Source organism: Genypterus blacodes, unplaced genomic scaffold (assembly GCF_046128005.1).
Source record: "Genypterus blacodes isolate CSIRO-AG114 ecotype Tasmania unplaced genomic scaffold, CSIRO-AGI_Gbla_v1 ptg000260l_1, whole genome shotgun sequence".
In the NCBI taxonomy this organism is placed as follows: domain Eukaryota; kingdom Metazoa; phylum Chordata; class Actinopteri; order Ophidiiformes; family Ophidiidae; genus Genypterus; species Genypterus blacodes.
The window spans coordinates 1-17,500 of record NW_027467053.1 but is presented as its reverse complement, the minus strand read 5'-3'; the positions used below and the strand labels follow the sequence as shown (position 1 = coordinate 17,500).

The 17,500-nt window shown below is 49.0% G+C and overlaps 1 protein-coding gene across 1 annotated transcript in view; it reads right to left on the bottom strand.

Moving 5' to 3' along the window:
* Positions 1 to 16,929, bottom strand: part of exoc6b (exocyst complex component 6B) — a 46,077-nt gene extending 29,148 nt beyond the window's left edge. Inside the window, 15 exon segments of the mRNA XM_076171612.1 lie at positions 2,768 to 2,877; positions 3,091 to 3,196; positions 4,027 to 4,124; positions 4,835 to 4,906; positions 5,029 to 5,149; positions 5,496 to 5,542; positions 5,816 to 5,899; positions 8,266 to 8,334; positions 10,191 to 10,373; positions 14,978 to 15,163; positions 15,165 to 15,183; positions 16,129 to 16,174; positions 16,412 to 16,502; positions 16,592 to 16,639; positions 16,769 to 16,929. Coding sequence (XP_076027727.1) covers positions 2,768 to 2,877; positions 3,091 to 3,196; positions 4,027 to 4,124; positions 4,835 to 4,906; positions 5,029 to 5,149; positions 5,496 to 5,542; positions 5,816 to 5,899; positions 8,266 to 8,334; positions 10,191 to 10,373; positions 14,978 to 15,163; positions 15,165 to 15,183; positions 16,129 to 16,174; positions 16,412 to 16,502; positions 16,592 to 16,639; positions 16,769 to 16,900 — 1,412 coding nt within the window. The 5' untranslated portion in view covers positions 16,901 to 16,929.
* Between the last annotated feature and the right edge of the window lie 571 nt (positions 16,930 to 17,500).

Here is a 17,500-nt window from a genome sequence, read left to right as displayed (position 1 = left end):
TGGGGTTGGATTTCATTATATTTATCCTGCCATCAGTCACGATAAATGTGCGGTGGACGTTCCTGTCCAAAGCGAGATGGATGCCATCGGCGGGGACGCACTCGCTGCGCCGCGAGGAATGATGGACGCCTACGGAAATATCTCCTAAAGGCACAGCAACGGACGACAACGACGACAACAAAAAGAGTGAAAAGGAGAAGAAAAGAAAGCAGTCAGCAGTGAAAACAGCGAAGAAGAAAGCCACAGGTATGCACTGACCACACACACACACACACACACTCTATCCTGTGTAGAGCACTGTGCGACAGTGTTATGTTGCGGTCCCGACATAATGGAAATCAACTATGGTCATCAATCAGCTGGCAGCATAAGCAATCTGCCATTGTGTGTGTGTGTGTGTGTGCACGCGCGTGCTTCGGAATGTGTGTGTACAATCTGCTGAGTCGGACGAACTTGAGAATTTGCGGTATGTGCCTGTGTGTGTGCCTTCTGAGATTTGGAAGGTGGACAACTCGTGTGCGCGCGTGCGTGTGACCGACTGTGAGCAATTTGTGAGGTTCCTTTTCCTGACGTCCCAAGCTTCACGTGGAAAAGCGTTCTCTCTCAGGAACGCCGAGCTTCGTACTCACATTCACACCTGCCTTGCTCGGGGGCGTCTCTGCGGCTGATTTTGACATTTCTCATCTGGGTCTGGGGTTACAAGGGAGGAACTTGTGAATGATCTAAAGGCAGCTGGGACCAGGAAAACCATTGGTAACACATTGCGTCGTAATGGATCAAAATCCTGCAGTGCCCTCAAGGTCCCCCTGCTCAAGAAGGCAGAGGCCTGTCTGAAGGATTTGGGGCGGATCTCCAAAGAGGAGTGGACCAAAATCCCCCCTGAGACGTGTGCAAACCTGGGGAGCATCTACAAGACACGTCTGACCTCTGTGCTTGCCAACAAGGGTTTCTCCACCGAGTACTAAGTCATGTTTGGCTAGGGGATCAAATACTTACTGCAAATCAATGTCTATTTTTTATATGATGTGATTTCCTAGATTGTTTTTTTGATATTCTGTCTCTCACTGTTTAAAGTAAGGAAGTAAACCTAGTGTTAAAATTATAGACCATTCATTTCTTTGTTAGTGGGCAAACTTGCCAGGATTCCATCACAATATCTTTGCCTTGTTGCAGCCAAAATAATGACCGACTAGGACGTTTAAGGCAGGAAGTGAGCGTTCCTCTCCTCCCAGATATAAGCGCCTGCTTTCAATACAGCGTATCCCCCCTTTAATCAGTGTTTCCTCCTGAAGCTTTAGAATTTATAAGAGCCCAAAGTCACATCTGTGCAGGGAAGAATGAGAAAGGCACATTACATGCCCGTTAACATGGACACACACACACACACACACACACAGGCAGCCAGAAATCACATCATAAATGTGCACAGAGGTGAAGGTCAGAGGTCGAGGGGGATCAATGACTGTGATCCTGCCCCATCGTCCCGTCTGCATCCGGGCCTGCACGTGTTCTGCTCGCGTTTGAAGCCGACAGGAAGGCGCGCCGCTGCCGTGGTAACCGGATAGCGGGGCGTGCGAGACGGCAGGAATCAGGCAGGGGTCAAACGGCGGAGTCGTTACCGTGACTGAGAGGAGCGATTAGAGACGCCGACACAGAATGTCTGGACGCTGTGGTGAGCTCAGACAGACGAGTCCAGGCACCCAGGACCTCATGAGCTTCACCTTCACACACACACACACAAGCACACACACACACACACACACACACACACACACACACACACACACACACACACACACACACACAGTGCGCACACACAGACACACATAGACGAACCCACTGTGGTGCTGCACCAAGGAAGAGCAGGAGTGTCTCACTATGTTCATTGTATTATTGGCGTGTTAAAGTACTGCAAAGGTCTCAGATCTGGATAATGTGTCCAAGTACAGTCATTAGGTTTGTGTCTGTCTGTCTGTCTGTCTGTGTGTGTGTGTGTGTGGACACTAAGGACAGTCTACATGGTTCCTCTTTTCTCTGTATCATGCTAATAACCTTCCTTCAATTACACAACTTCTCCTTCCCAATCACTACCTCCCCTTCTCCTCCTCCCTGCCTCTCTTTTTCTTCCGCTTGGTCACGGATCAATGATGACTCCCTGGTTCTCCTACACACACGCACACACACACACACTTGGGGAGTGTCAATATGAACAGATGGAAATGCGCCTCAGTTTGAACTACCGATCAAATCAGAGCTTGACACAGTTAACACAAAGATTCAGTGTGTGTGTGTGTGTGTTTCTGTGCATGTATGGATATTGTGTGTGAGGTTTTGTGTTTGTTTAGTTCTGCATGAAGATGTTCCCCAAGCATTGGATTGTTCAGTGTGTGTGTGTGTGTGTGTGTGTGTGTGTGTGTGTGTGTGTGTGTGTGTGTGTGCGCGTGTGTGTGTGTGTGTGTGCGTGTGTGCGTGCGCGTTTCTGGCCAACTCTCAAGCTTGTGGAATCCTTCTGGAAATAGGAAGTTGTTTCCTGATTGCTCGTCTCCCCAGTAGAAAAGAAGCTGCATTGTTTTACTTTATTCTTCCATCAACCGTAACAGAGTGCACGCGTCTCTCTCACACACACTCACACACACAGGGGAGGTTGTGTAATCTCTACAGCACATGGAACAGAAGTCGGACTTGATTTTCTGAGCTCTGTCTGTGTGCCTGTGTGTCTGTGTGTGTGTGTGTGTGTGTGTGTGTGTGTGTGTGCGTGTGTGTGTACCTGAGGTGCAGGTCTTCAGAGTATTTCAGACATGCGTAGATGAACTCTTTGAGCTGGCAGTAAACCTTTGGCACAAAGCCGGAGAAGGGAAGCTTCTTGGGGAAGGGAAGCTGCAGGAAATAGAGCAAAAACGAGGATTAAGTGAGATTTCATTCAGAATTTACCTCAAGCAAAACCTCACAACGATCCACCACTTGCTCCCCCTGGACACACACACACACAGTCCGGGGAGTAGTAGTGGAATAAACTCCAAATTTGCATTATATTCTATTAATTTATTTCCACATTATTGTATATTCCACGGCGTGATTGTCTTGCTCTACCTTCTCCAGTTCAGGGTCTTGAAGGGGAAACTGGTTGGTGTAGTGTCTGAACTCCTGCTCTGTCGCCACGGGGATCGGACTGAAGTTGTCCAGGTCCAACTCCTGCCTGTGGAGGGAGGAGGGGAGGAGAGGAGAAGATGAGGAGAGGAGACAGAGGAGAAAAAGAGAGAGGAGAAACAGAGAGAGGAAAAAAGGGGTTTGAGTGAGACGAAGAGGAAAGACGAGGACAGGAGGAAAGAGAGAAAAGAGGAGAGGAAAGAGAATCTTTTCATTTGAACTTAAATAGTGTTTGTAGCCTATTTAGGAGGTCAACAGGAAACTCACACACTCAAACACACACACAGACACACACCACACACCCTCCGACTCATTGGCGTTCCACAGTTCGGACGTTCCAACGTTCCACGGAGAGGTCGTGAACCGGAGTGCGTGTTCGCTCGCTCGCTCTCTCTCCCCACTACAACACTACATTCCTTTGGCTTCTCCACTGTGTGTGTATGTGTGTGCGTGCCTGTGTATGTGAGAGAGAGAGAGAGGGAGGAAGGAGTGTTTGTGTTTGCTTTCTGTGAGTCCCACTGGTATCATTGGACAAAAGAAAGGGCAAAACAATGGTTTAAGACCAACACACACACACACACACACACTTTACAAGGGTAGTACCCCTCTGCATGGTAGAGAATGTTCTGGATGTTGCTTTAAATCACTTCCTCTCTCTGGCCGGCCATAAAACTTCAAAACCAGGATGAAGACTTTTCCCACAATCCAGCACTCGTGTGCGTGTGTGTGTGTGTGTGTGTGTGTGTGTTGGTACTACAATCTTGATGTGCCCTTGTACACTCTTGACTACAAAGGAAAAGGTCAGCCTGGTACACAGCCGTGTGTGTGTGTGTGTGTATGTATATGTATGTGTATATGTGTGTGCGTGTATGTGTGTACCTGAAAGTGATGTTCCATCTCTTCAGAAGGATTTCGCCATACTGCTCCCTCATCTCCAGCAGCATGTCAAACAGCTGAGACACAGGAAAACCATAACCCTGCGGGACAAAATAGGAGAGGAAGACGAGAAGAGGAGGCCAAGAGGAGAAACATGGAATGAAGAGGAGGTAAGCACAGAAAGAAGAAGAGTAAAGGAAAAGAAAGTAAAGGAAAGAAGAGACAATGACATGAGTACAGGAGAGAAATGGGACAGAGTGACAGGAATTAGGAGAAGAGAGGAAGAGGAGCAGGAAGGAGGAGAGGGTGAATTCAGTTGTTCATGATCACGTCATCATTTCATGGGAATGGCTTCTGGCTCGTCACCATCCATTCATCCCTTCCCCTCCCTTGATCTTCCTCACTCATCTCCAAATGTTCCACCCCTCTGCTTTCACCCCCCCCCTCTCCCCCCAGTCATCCCTCCTTCCTCTCATCCGTCACACTTCATCGGTCCAGGTTAGTTCACACACACGGCGGAGGACAAACGCACAGAGAGCTGACGGCCGTCGGGCGAAGGCGAGCGCAGACAGAAAAGTCTTTCTTCTCCGATTGGCAGGCGGCCATTTTGAAATATTACAAAACCAACAGGAACAACTTTCATGGCTCCCCGAGGTCAAATACATCAGCTGGCACGAGCCGAGACAACCAAACCCCAACCAAAGAACAAAAACAACTGTAACCCCAAACATTTCCAGCAGCATGTGAACGTTGCACACCCACACACGCACACACACACACACACACACACACACACACACACCACACATACCTGCAGCGTATCGGCGAAAAGGACAATGAGATTCTTCAAATCCAACACCAGGTCAGGGTCATCACAGTATGACTGAGGATACAAAGTATTTGTGTTAGAGCGTGTGTGTGTGTGTATGTGTGTGTGTGTGTGTGTGTGTGTGTGTGTGTGTGTGCAGGGGGGGGGGGGGGGGGGGGGGGGGGGCGTTTAATTACCGAGTGCGTCCTCAGCGCTGCGATGATTTTGGACAGCGCCAACTCCCAGAGTTCCTCGACGTACGCCCTGTTCACCAGACCCTGTGTGGTGTGGAGCACGTGATCCTCCACCACGAAGAACCTGGACAGACGGGGAGGAGGGAGGAAAGAGAGGGAACGACGACGGGGAGAGGAGGAAAAAGAGAAAAAGGTCAATCTGGGATCAGGAAGCATCCATGCTATGATGAATGGGTGGATAGGAAAGAGAGATGATGGATGGAGAGAGGAAGTGGATAGATAGATGGATGGATAAAATGATGACAGAGGAAGGGTGGAGACGGATGAATGGATGATTGATGAAAGAAGGGTGGATGGATCGATGACAGAGGGGGAGATGGACTGACGGATAAATCCATCCATGTGAACACAGCAGAGGAGGAGGAATGGAGGGATGATGCGATGGATGGATGGATGGATGAGTGACTTACCCCACAATCTGATTGAAGTACCGTCTGTAACCCTCGAGAGTTTCATGCTGGACAGTTAAGAGAAGAGATAGGGGCGAGATGAAAGGCACAAGATGAAGAAAGGAGGCATGGGGGGGAAAAAGGGAAGGACGGAGAACATTTTAAAGAGAGGAAGAGGAACAGGGCAAAGCAAAAACACATCTCAATACACAACAACAACAACAAAACGATGCAGTATAGATGCACTGCAATCTATACTTCTGTGACAGATTAAGTGTGTGTGTGTGTGTGTGTGTAGGGTAAGGGGGTGCGGTGTGGTTAGCAGTGTGCAGGGCTCATACCATGTTAGAGTGCGGCTGCAGCACGAGCCGAGCCTGTTTCCTCCTCTGCTTCCTGTAGTAGTTCTCAAACGTGTCACGCAAACCCTACAAGACAAACTGCAGGTGAGGAGCGGTGGAGAGAGCCGTGGACAAACTGATGGAGGGGCGGAGTCCAAAAACAGACATGACCAGCTTCGCCTCCTCTACTTATTTGACATTCACGCGACATTTACACAGAGAGACTTCAAAAGGAACCCAGGAAACGAAGGACTGCGTGCTTTATTATGAGGCAGAATGACACGAAGACGGATGGAGAGAATGATACAAACAGAATGAGAGAGAGCAAAAGAGAGAGACAGAGGCAAACACACACTTTTGGCTGACTAAACTTGACCACCTCCTATCTTTTCCTTCCATTACACAGAAACTTCCTTTTATCTTGAGCTCTCTCTCTCTCTCTAATATACAGCTCTGGAAAATTAAGAAACCACTCCAAATTTTTCTTAAATCAGCTTCTCTACATTTATGGCAGCTATTCCATTCCAGTGTCCGTTGAAGCTGTCAGAGATGTGTGTGCGTGTGCATGTGCGTGTGCGCGTGCGTGTGTGTGTGTGTAACCTATCCAGAGCCCAACCAGGACCCGCAGTCCTTGACGAGTCCAGAGATAAAGCCCCGGGACAGGGCAGATAAAAAAGGCCCCGCCCCCTTACGGACAGAACAGACCACCAACCAGCCACCCTCTGTGTTCTATCAGTCACGTCTTTGCGCGCGTGTGTGTGTGTGTTGACTATCCCGCCACCACCTTGATAGCGGTGAGATTACAGGGCTATTAAAGAGACATTCTGTCAATTTAACAAACTCGCCCCTGTCCCACAAAGCCAATCCACAGAACCCTGAAGAGAGCAGGCGAGTTCTGGCGGCCTCATCCCCGTTTGCAGTCCAGCTCGGCACTGCGATGCCTGTGAGCCTCGGCTGTGCTCGGGCCAGCGCCGGGCCCTGTGCCCGTGTTTACATTGATCGCCACTCTCTTCGCATTTCTGCCAGTGCGCCTCTGTGTGTGTGTGTGTGTAACAAAGGCGTATTGTTCAGACCCGGCGCTGCTCACCGTGACTGGAAAATCACAGGCTTTACAAACGTGGAAAACAGAGAGGAGAGACGGATGAATGGAGAGCAAAGAAGGTGAAAGGAGAGAAGAGGAGAGGGAGTGAGAATGAGAGTGGAGGTCTTGATTGCAAATGGGATTCTAAGTCCAGGTTTACTGTACAAATAAATGAAACAGGGACGTGTGTGTGTGCTTCGGTCTTAATGTTCAAACATCAGAATGAGTGTGTGTGTGTGTGTGTGTGTGTGTGTGTGTCGACATATCTGTGTGTATGTGTAACCGTGGCAATGTTCTGAACCCTAGTCCTCTTTACTGTACGAACCCACTGATGGAAAATAGAAACAAACCTCAAGACTAGAGAGAAGAAACAGTTCCAACACATGAGAGGAGTGTATGTGTGTATGTGTGTGAGGGAGAGAGACAGACAAATGAGCGAGCGAGCGTGACCTCAGAGGCCAAGAGGTCAGACTTTTCAGACTTCTCCCCCATTTCAACCTAGAAAGCATGTGTGACCCCCTTCTACTCCTGCCTCGTTCCACTTTCCCCATCTACCGTTAAGGTCTCTCGTCCCTCGCTCGCCCCCTGTACCCTCTCTCTAACCCCGCTCTCTGTTTTTTGCTCCCTCCCTCCGTCGCCTATCCACTTTCTCCTTCCTGTCAAAGTTCATGCACTTCCGGCCGGCCAACCCCCCCCCCCCACACACACACACACACACACAAACAGCCGGCACTCTGGCCGCGGTTGCAACCCCAACACACAGAGAGAGAGAGAACGAGACAGAGAGGGAGAGAGAGAATGTGCAACTAACCCAGTCATGCCCTAGTCAACACCTCCACTCATGTCGCTTTCACTCTCACTGAGCTCACACACACACACACACACACACACACACACACACACACACACACAATCACACACACACACACACACAATCACACACACACACACACACACACACACACACACACACACACACACACACACACACACACACACACACACACACACACACACACACACACACACACACACACAGCGCGGTACAGCTGGAGTGAAGCCAGGCTCGAGCCAGAGGCCTCGTCTTACATCATCATGTGACTCTGTGTATATAAACCTAGAGCTAATTCTCCCTCGTTCATCTCATTCTGGAACGTCTCCAAACGTTGCTCCGGAGGCCGTTTTCATTCCTGAACATGAATCCGTTTCTCCTCCGTCATCTCCAGTGCCATCATTCTGAACATTCAATGGTGGAGAAACTGGGCGATGCAGTGGTGTTATGGAAGTGGCCGTGATGTGCAGGCACGGCGGGGGTGAGGAGGGAATTCCGGTGCTTGTTGAAGATCATTGAGAGTAGAGGAGATGAACTCACCAGTACAGTATAGATGTGCAGACAGCGATACACTGGAGAGAAATCCACCAAATCCTGCGCTCCTGGAACCTGGAGAAAGAGAGAAGAAGAAAAAAATGATATCATCTATCTCTTCCTCACCTTTTCCCATTCCACTATTTCCTCTATACACACATCCTCTGTTTTTAAGAGAACACACACACGCCATGTGAAAAGGTTCCTCTGTAAAAGTCATTGGCGGCACAATGCCAGCTTTGATGTAAAACTGTGCCACTCACACACACACATACACACACACACACACAAAACAATATGAACAAACAAACAGACTGTGATGTGAAAGGGTCACAATGCTTCGAAACAGAGGTGAGGAGAGACAAGGACAGGGAAATACAGGGCGCTGCGGCGATGAAGAAGAATGGCATGGGCCAGAAAAGAGGAGGATGATGAACATGCAGAAAAGAAAAGAGGACGAGAAGGCATGAGAACGCAACAAGCGAAGCGAGGGAAGGAAAGGAAGAACGAAGGGAAGAAAAAGGAGGGAAAGACGGAAACAAAGTAAAGTGAAGGAAAAGGCCAAGAGGAGAACAAAGCAGAGGAAGAAAAATAGGATGCAAAGACACAGGGGGACGACTGTAAATGGAGGGAAGGGCAGAAAACGAGAGACACAAACACATGGCGAGGGCAGGAATGGCGTGAGGAGACCGTTGGCATCGCCGTCGGCGCCAACAAGGTCACAACCCTGGCCACTGCAGGGTCAGGCCTTTGTTTGAGCCAAGGTCTTCCCGTGAAGAAGGTTGGGTCGGGAGTACAGGACGTAAATAAGCCGAGGGGACAACAGGGACCCGGGGACGTAAGAACAGAACAGAAGCACTGGGGTGACAAGTTCAGCTCCATTCTCTTCAGCCGTTTGTTCTTGCCTTTCTTTCCTCCGTGAGTCAACAACAGCGGCAGCCAGAAGGAATGTTCATCCCTGGAGTGACGACTTCAAGGGTTCAGGTTCAACAGGAGTGTAGATTCAGCAAAAAGAAGCTTGTTCTACTGAGCTTATTCTGTCACTCCGCATCAAACACAATAGAGTGTGCACTTCAGACGCGACTCTTAAGGGAGTGTGTAAACCTGTTCAACCAGGGCTTGTGACCAACAAAGGAGAATGGAGCCCTTCAACCCTTCAAGTGAGCGAGGAGCCACTGCACCATAAACTCGAAAAAGTGAGTGAAATCAATCAAAATTAACCATTTTATCCGGCTGAAAGTTGATTACGTGCATGTTGAAATTTTGGTTAAACTTGGAAGTAGTAGTTGCCATGCATGTTCAACTCCCTTGTAGCTGTGCTGTCTTATGCTGTCATGTAGAGCATTGGGTGACCTCAGTGAGCATTGTGCTGCTCTGCAAACTGCCTACCAAGCTTTAGTTTCCCCATCACATCTCAAGTCTTTTCTCTTTAGGCAGGCATGTCCCAAGTGCCCTTGAGCAAGATGGTGAACCAAGGCCTTACTTGCTGCAAGGGCTATCAGCTTGGTGTAATACAGCACGTCATCACTGCTGAGGTTTGTTTTTACTGGATGAAAATCTGAATCATGATGGTATCAGCTACAGATAAGGCAGCAGTAGGCGCTGTTTTGCCAGATTGGCACAGAGTGTGTGATGTGGTGTGTGTGTGTGTGTAGGAGCAAGACACACACAAACCCACACTTCTCATTTGAACAAAGGATAAAAAACCCACCAAAGTCAGACCACCAGTGTGTTCAGAGGCTGGCTCAGCTGGGATACATGGCCTACGTGCTGCTGTGCATCAAACATTCACCATGACCTCATCCACCACACAACCTCCCAACCCCACCTGGGACCGCGGGCCAACCCTGACGACATCTGCCTAGAGGACAGACGCCAGAGAGGAGGACAGAGGAAGGAAACCAATTCGTAAAAGGGCAGGGTTTTCTCACTTCGTCATCTGCCTCTTCGTCGTCCACATCCAAAATGCCGGAGTCCTGTTCCGACAACGGGCTGCCGCCGTGCGCGTCGGTCTCGGCTCCCAATCCCAGTGCCGCCTCCTTCCTGGCACGTCGGCCGCTCAGGGCCCTGGGCGGCGCTGAGACAGAGCTGTCCAACGAGCGCTGCAGCTGGGCCTGAAACAAAAACAGGAAAATCATGGCAACCAATACTTCCAATTTCCACCAAAATAGTAAATAAAGATAGCAGTTATCCAGATTACCATCCTACTAATGATTACTGCCGCCATATTTGTTTTTAAAGGTATTGCTTCTAGTGTAAGTGCAGTCGCATTTCTTTGACACCAGATAATTGTGGCAGCCATAAACGTGACCTATGATGGAGATCGACTGTTCAACTTTGGTGCAAAATGAAGACGGCAGCAGTTTCCCTAGATTCTGTTTTGAGAGGAAACAAACAGAGGAGAGGGACGGAAACAAAACACACAAAATAGCCATAAAAGCTTCTGTCCACTTTTGGAAAGCCCTGTCTACGTGCTCCAACAAGTCGAGAAACACGAGAAAAGTGTTTGTGTTTGAAGGAAAGGGAGGAATAACCCACACTTCCATAATTCCCCCCGATGGACACCCTTTTTGACAGTTTCGAGGAAAAGCTTGGAAACTGGCGGCGGTCTGATGAGGTCACCGTTTTTTAGACTTTTAGTTTTTAAAAAATACGGTGAAACCTGCCACTCCTACGCCTATGAAAATGTCACAGTGTTCCTTTGAAACGACCTTTAGAAGTGATTTAGGGAAGCATCTAAGAATATCCTCAGACGGGAGGGAAAATAGCAGGCCAGGAAGGGAAGAGCAGGAAGGAAGAAGAGTCAATGAAACTGAAAACAAAGCACATAAAGACCTGGAAACAGAGATGGGGACACAACACACACATCTGGTTTGTGAATTTGCCCATCAAAATGGAAACACAGTTATCGAGTGTTTTAGCGACGTAAAATCATCTCGTGCCTTCCAATTTGATCAATTGTAACAATGGAGGATAGATATTTTGCCAACTTTTTAAAGAAACGTGTAAGCTTTGCAATATCTGCAGATCGTAAAGTCAACGTTAAAAACACAACCTGCTGCCACCCCAAGCCCACATTATCTTCTCTTTTACAGACATTAAGAGAAGATTTGAGAAGATAGGAACAAAACATTGCAGGTAAGAGGTAAGCTCTTCATTGGATCTGTGAGAAGTTGCTCATGGGCTGCTTCGGGTTTTGAACCAAGCACGTTGTGAACTCCCTGTGAGCGTTGGACTCTTTCTTCCAGCGCCAAGTCTACCTCCCATCGCTGCCACCAAAACATGTCTGTGGGAAGAACTGGTCATGGGGGAAAACTCTCAGATCTGAGTGAGCGCATCTTTCCATCCACGCCCAGATCCGCCTTAAGCTGCTTTTGAAAACACGGCGGCGACGGCGGCGGCGGCGGCGACTTCCTTTAGCTCACCGGCACGTAGGCTACTCAACCGCTTAAATTGGTCGATAAGCACGTCAAGGACCACCAGTAAACTTGATTTTAATGTTAATGAGAAAAACGGGTGTGGGTGTGAGCGGGGCGGGGAGAACACGATAACAGAGATGCTGGAGCAATACAATGCCATCTTTGATCTGATGCCCACACACACACACACACACACGACTAATGAGTCATATAAGACAATAAGAACAAACAAAATCAGGGGAAAGTCACATCCATGTCTGTAGAGAACATGTGCCCTCTCTTCTGATCAAAGGAGAATAGGTAACACACCATCTCTAAAAATACTTTTGGAAAAGAGTGTTTCCAGTAATTCTTCAACTTGCAATCAGCCAGAAATATTGGAAACATCTCAGGGGAGTCTAAAACAAAACAAAACACACACTGGTGTGGGAAAATACCTACAGAACCACAAAATAATCTTGATAGATTACAACAAAAGCAAAACAAAGGCAGCGTCCGTCTGTGATGCCAACACCGGGTTCAAAGGTCGCATACCAACATGAAGTTCAACTGCAGAGACGAGATCAGAACAGCTCATTAAAGTGTCGCGGTGATTTGACAGAATTTCCAGATTATCATTTCTGAACCACGCCACTGACATTGTTATTTCGTGCGTTGTGGCGTTTTGCCGATACTTGCTCGTTCGCTGCCTCCAGCTCAGTTTTTGGCAGGGGGGGGCACACTGCGTTCTATCAGCAGTGAACAGTGGCTCACTATTCAACACGCAGGGAGTGACACGTCGAGCTGGAACCTTCTATTCGCGTTTCCCCCGCGACGGTTCAATACACGGACCCAGCGTGTTGCCCTCCGCCGCCCCCGACTGCACACGCGCCCGCCTGTGTGTTCAGTAACCAGATACAGGTAATCAATCTTCCTCCACTTCACACACACCCAACAATCTGTTTCCCATTAGTGTGTGTGAGAAACTACTGAATACACAGCAAAGTGGCAAACTCGTCTTGGGGGGGGGGGCGGGGAGGGGGGGGGTTGATGGAAAGATGAGGAGATGGAAAGAGTGATAGAGGGAGAGAGAGATGGACATCCCAAGAGAGAGGGGGGAAATGCGATGTGACAGCAAAAGATGGAGAGAACAAAAGAGAGAGAGGACAACCGACAGAAGAGGATGATGAAGAAATGACAAACATTTAGAGATGATTCTGGCTCGTCATCCACTCCTCCTTTCTACCTTTCCTCCAACCCACCCCCCTCTCCTGCTTCTACCTTCTACCCATCTTCATCTCTTCACTTTCGTCCTTTTCTTCCCACTCTCCCCCCCCCCCCTTCCTCAGCCTCCTATCCTTCCCTTTCCATCCTCTTCCTCCTCCAATTCCCTCTCATCCCTCGCTCCTCTTCCCTCCTTTTCTCTGGGCATGTGGCAGCAGACAATAGCTCCATTGTGAGTCTTGTTCCTCTCCTCCTCCTCCCCCCCCTTCTTCTCCAGATCTATTTATTTTCACATCCTTGGTGGAGGGAGCTGCAGCGATGGCCGCGTACAGAGAGCAGAGAGTTAGAGCTAATTTGGAACAGAGTGTGGCAGAGAGACACGCTGTCTGTGTGTGTGTGTGTGTGTGTGTGTGTGTGTGAGAGTGAGACATAGAAAGAGAGAGGATGTAGAACACTTGGCATTATTCTCTCACACGCACAGCCAAGTATTTGATACAACATTAATCCAAGTATCGGTATCGCACTACGAACGTGGCCCTTGTAATTAGTGGTTAGAGGAGTTAGTGGTCAGGCTTCTTCAGTGACTGCGAGTGGATTATCAACGCCAGGGATTCTCAAAATGCGGTCGGCGGACCCCTGCCGTGTTTCGCGGGGGAGGGTTGAAACGGGAATGGCGAGCGCGCATGAGATGAGGCGCGATACGTGCGGGCTCCTCGTGCGGCGTGTGTGAGGTCTTGCCTGCGTGGGCCAATCCATGGCTCCAGTCTGATCCACCTCCAGGTACAAAACCTACATACAGTCATGTATACAAGGAGCCGTCTTAATTGATCATCTGTCCTCGCTCTCTCCAAATACGACACCATCGTATATCGTGTGTAAGTGATCCTCTAACGGCATCTAGAGGACAGAATGATGTTTGCATCACATCACACAGTACTTCTTTATCATTACTCCAGCCAGTGTTCACATTCCTTCATACATCTACACGTATGACTACAAACCAAAAGACGCTTCATCCATGACTTTAAGATTAAGACTTCCTTTACGATGTTATTTTTGTAAGTGATAGCTGTCACATGGCCGTGGTTCTGAGTCGGGGGACGTACGTGGAAACACAACAAGTGGACGTTTCATTTGGCTTTTCATCATTATGACAACATAAATGACACACCCTTCAGTATAAGGCATGACTGGTTGGATCGCAGACGTGTGTGTGTGTGTGTGGTGTGTGTGTGTGTGTGTGTGTGTGTGTGTGTGTGTGTGTGTGTGTGTGTGTGTGTGTGTGTGTGTGTGTGTGTGTGTGTGTGTGTGTGTGTGTAACTCCTGAATTCTCTTTGAAAAAATGTCAAAATCCATAATCAATGGCAAAACAATGAACGGATGATGATAAACCGCCGTGCAGCCTCTTCTCTCTGCTCGTCTCCCTGTCATCGACCAATCCCTCAGCGTTCCCATCCCGCCCCTTTGTCTACGGCACAACATGGAAGCACGCAGACCAACAAGCCGCGAAAGAACTCAAAACACGCTGGTGTAGGACTTCCTCGACCTTGGAAAACAGACAAACAATGAGGTAAGCGTTGAAAGGCGGGTTTCTGTGTGTGTGTGCTCGCGTTGACAAGCCGCGCATCCCTTGCAGCGCCTACATGCTTGTTTACTGGCAATGGAACCACACACACACACAAGCTGCTTCTGATTAAGAGAAGAAGAGAGAAAGACAAACACGATGCGGTACAAAAATGAACAGTGGCGTGGTGAAGCTCTGATCAGCAAATGTGCAAACACAGAGACACACAGAGACACACACACACACACACACACACCTGTGCAAGAAGTTAACAGGTGTTACAGATCGACGCAGGTAGACACGTGAATCTGATCATTCAGTAAAAACAAAACTATACTTCCTCTCAAATTTTGTCTTCATATTATCACTGTCACATCAGTGTGTGTGTGTGTGTGTGTGTGTGTGTGTGTGTGTGTGTGTGTGTGTGTGTGTGTGTGTGTGTGTGTGTGTGTGTGTGTGTGTGTGTGTGTGTGTGTGTGTGTGTGTGCGCGTGTGTGTGTGTGTGTGCGTGTGTGTGTGTGTGTGTGTGTACCTGCTTCATGGCGGTCTCGCCTATCTTGTCCGAGTGCTTCCGGATGCTCTCCAGGAAGTCTCTAAGCTGCGTCATGGCCGTGTCGCGGATTTGCACCCGCAGCTTGGGGATGTTTTCCGCCATGATGGTGCAGAAGCGGTACTGCCCCGCCTTGGGGAGACACGTCTGCTCCAACTGCTCCAGGGTCCCGCAAGGCCGGGTAGTACCTGAGACACACACAGGATCACACACACAGGAACACACACACACACTGAGTCAGAAGCAGTGGCTGATGATGATGTTGAGGAATTGGTAAGAAGAAGGAGAGGGGGGGAAAAGATGGGTGAGTTCATTACGAGACCTTGCAAGGCAGCTCTGTGGTTACCGTGGTTACCCAAATACACTGCCGCATCTTCCTAAGACATCATGGGAATTGAACCGGTGACTTTCTCGGTGCTGGACCAGACCACACAGGGACACAAGTTCTCGTAACAATAACAAGTAGATGTGGAATAATGGAGAGATGTGTGCCACGCTCGCAGACACACACCGTTACACACAGATAAAACACAGACACACACACATGCAGAGAGAAACGAACGCACCTCTCTCTCTCTCTCTCTCTCTCTCTCTCTCTCTCTCTCTCTCTCTCTCTCTCTCTCTCTCTCTCTCTCTCTCTCTCTCTCTCTCTCTCTCTCTCTCTCTCTCTCTCTCTCTCTCTCTCTCTCTCTCTCTCTCTCTCTCTCTCTCTCTCTCTCTCTCTCCTCTCTCTCTCTCTCTCTCTCTCTCTCTCTCTCTCTCTCTCTCTCTCTCTCTCTCTCTCTGTGTTGGCTGACCTCTCCCTGCTCTCTTCGAGCCCAGCAGCCACAGGATAGAGTGAAATAGAAAAACACACAAACAAACGACAAATTTACGACCAACCAGACTCCTGTCTACAGGTCAGGACGAGGGCAGAGGGGAGGGAGGGAGGGAGAGAGAGAGAGAGAGAGTGAGAGAGAGAGAGAGAGAGAGAGAGAGACAGAGAGAAGAGACGCTTCATTCATATTCAAAGTCTTCTGGCTCCATCTAGTGGAAACAGTATACAAGCATCAACATATAAAGATTACCTCATAACAATAATAAAGAGTGAAGTTGAATGAGTTTGGAGAGAGACGGACACAAAACATACACACCTTTTAGCTCTCATCTGCTCCTGAAGTTTGCTGTACATCTCCAGGACTGCAAAAGACAAGGCAAAGAAAGGAGTGTGACGCAGGTGTGTGACCGCAGCAAAGCATTATGGGAAACATCTTTGTACGCTGAAACCGAGGGGCAAACGCCGAACGCTGCCCGTTACACAGGTACTCCACATGGGGCCTTAGAGCTGGTGTGTGTGTGTGTGTGTGTGTGTGTGTGTGTGTGTGTGTGTGTGTGTGTGTGTGTGTGTGTGTGTGTGTGTGTGTGTGTGTGTGTTACCTGGTAGACAGTGTGTCAGTTTGTCTATGGTGGTGGCGATGTTTCTCTGCTGCATTCGACACAGTTTCAACTCTTCCATGGAGACGGTCAGCTACGAAAAAACAGGAAAGAAAAGGCTGTTCAGCAACGTGAGTGCTGATTGGACGGCCTGCATCCTGGCTGGGCAGTGGGCTTACTTACCCCTTTGCCATCATCCTGGAGATGGTTGTTGGTCTCAATCACCTGACTCTGACGGACAAAAATGAGAGACAAAAGCAAGTCAACCTTACATCGTGATGGTTCCCAATATCCCATATTTCTTGTGGCGCTGCAATGACACGCCTCTCTCTCGGCCGCCGCCCACAGCCCCTCCCTTACCTTCAGCTTCTGGGCCTCCCCGCGCACTTTCAGCAGTTCCGTGATGGAGTCGACGAACCCCTGGAAGTGGTGGTTGCACATCTTTTCAATCTCCCTGTCGTGGTTCCTGATGCGGGCGTCCAGCTTCTCCATGAACAGGCCATGTTCCTGACCATCGTACACCGACCTGGATACAAACAGGGATGGACACAGGAAGGAAGGGCAGGTTACGTTAAAGTCGTATGTTACATAACAGAGAGCATAGTTTCCCTGCCCATTAAACGCACAGCAACCCAGAAAGAAAAAGGACATCCTGATTGGTGCAGCTGCAGTTTGTGTCCACCGGGGGGCCTCGGTGCACTAATATACAGCAACACCAGACTGAACACTTCCAACAACTTCAGTGGGAAAGCCCCTCGGTTGAGGACATTCTGGGAAAACGGCAAGAAACAACAACAAATAGACCTTATTGAGACGAGCCAGCAGTCTGAGCCTGCCGGTCTTCATTGGCACTCTGCTCTCCATGGAAAACACTGTATCAACAGGATTCCTCTGTCTAGGTTCCATCACCATGGTGACGCTGAACCCCACTTATAAAACCACAATCAAGGCTTCAACACCCCTTAAATCATAGACGCTGAACACAAATTTAGGTCAAGTGTGTGTGTATGCGTGTGTGTGGATACCAGACAGCTCTGTAGCATTGATCAGAGAACTTCCCGTGTTCTTTCCCCTCTAACAAACACACACCTG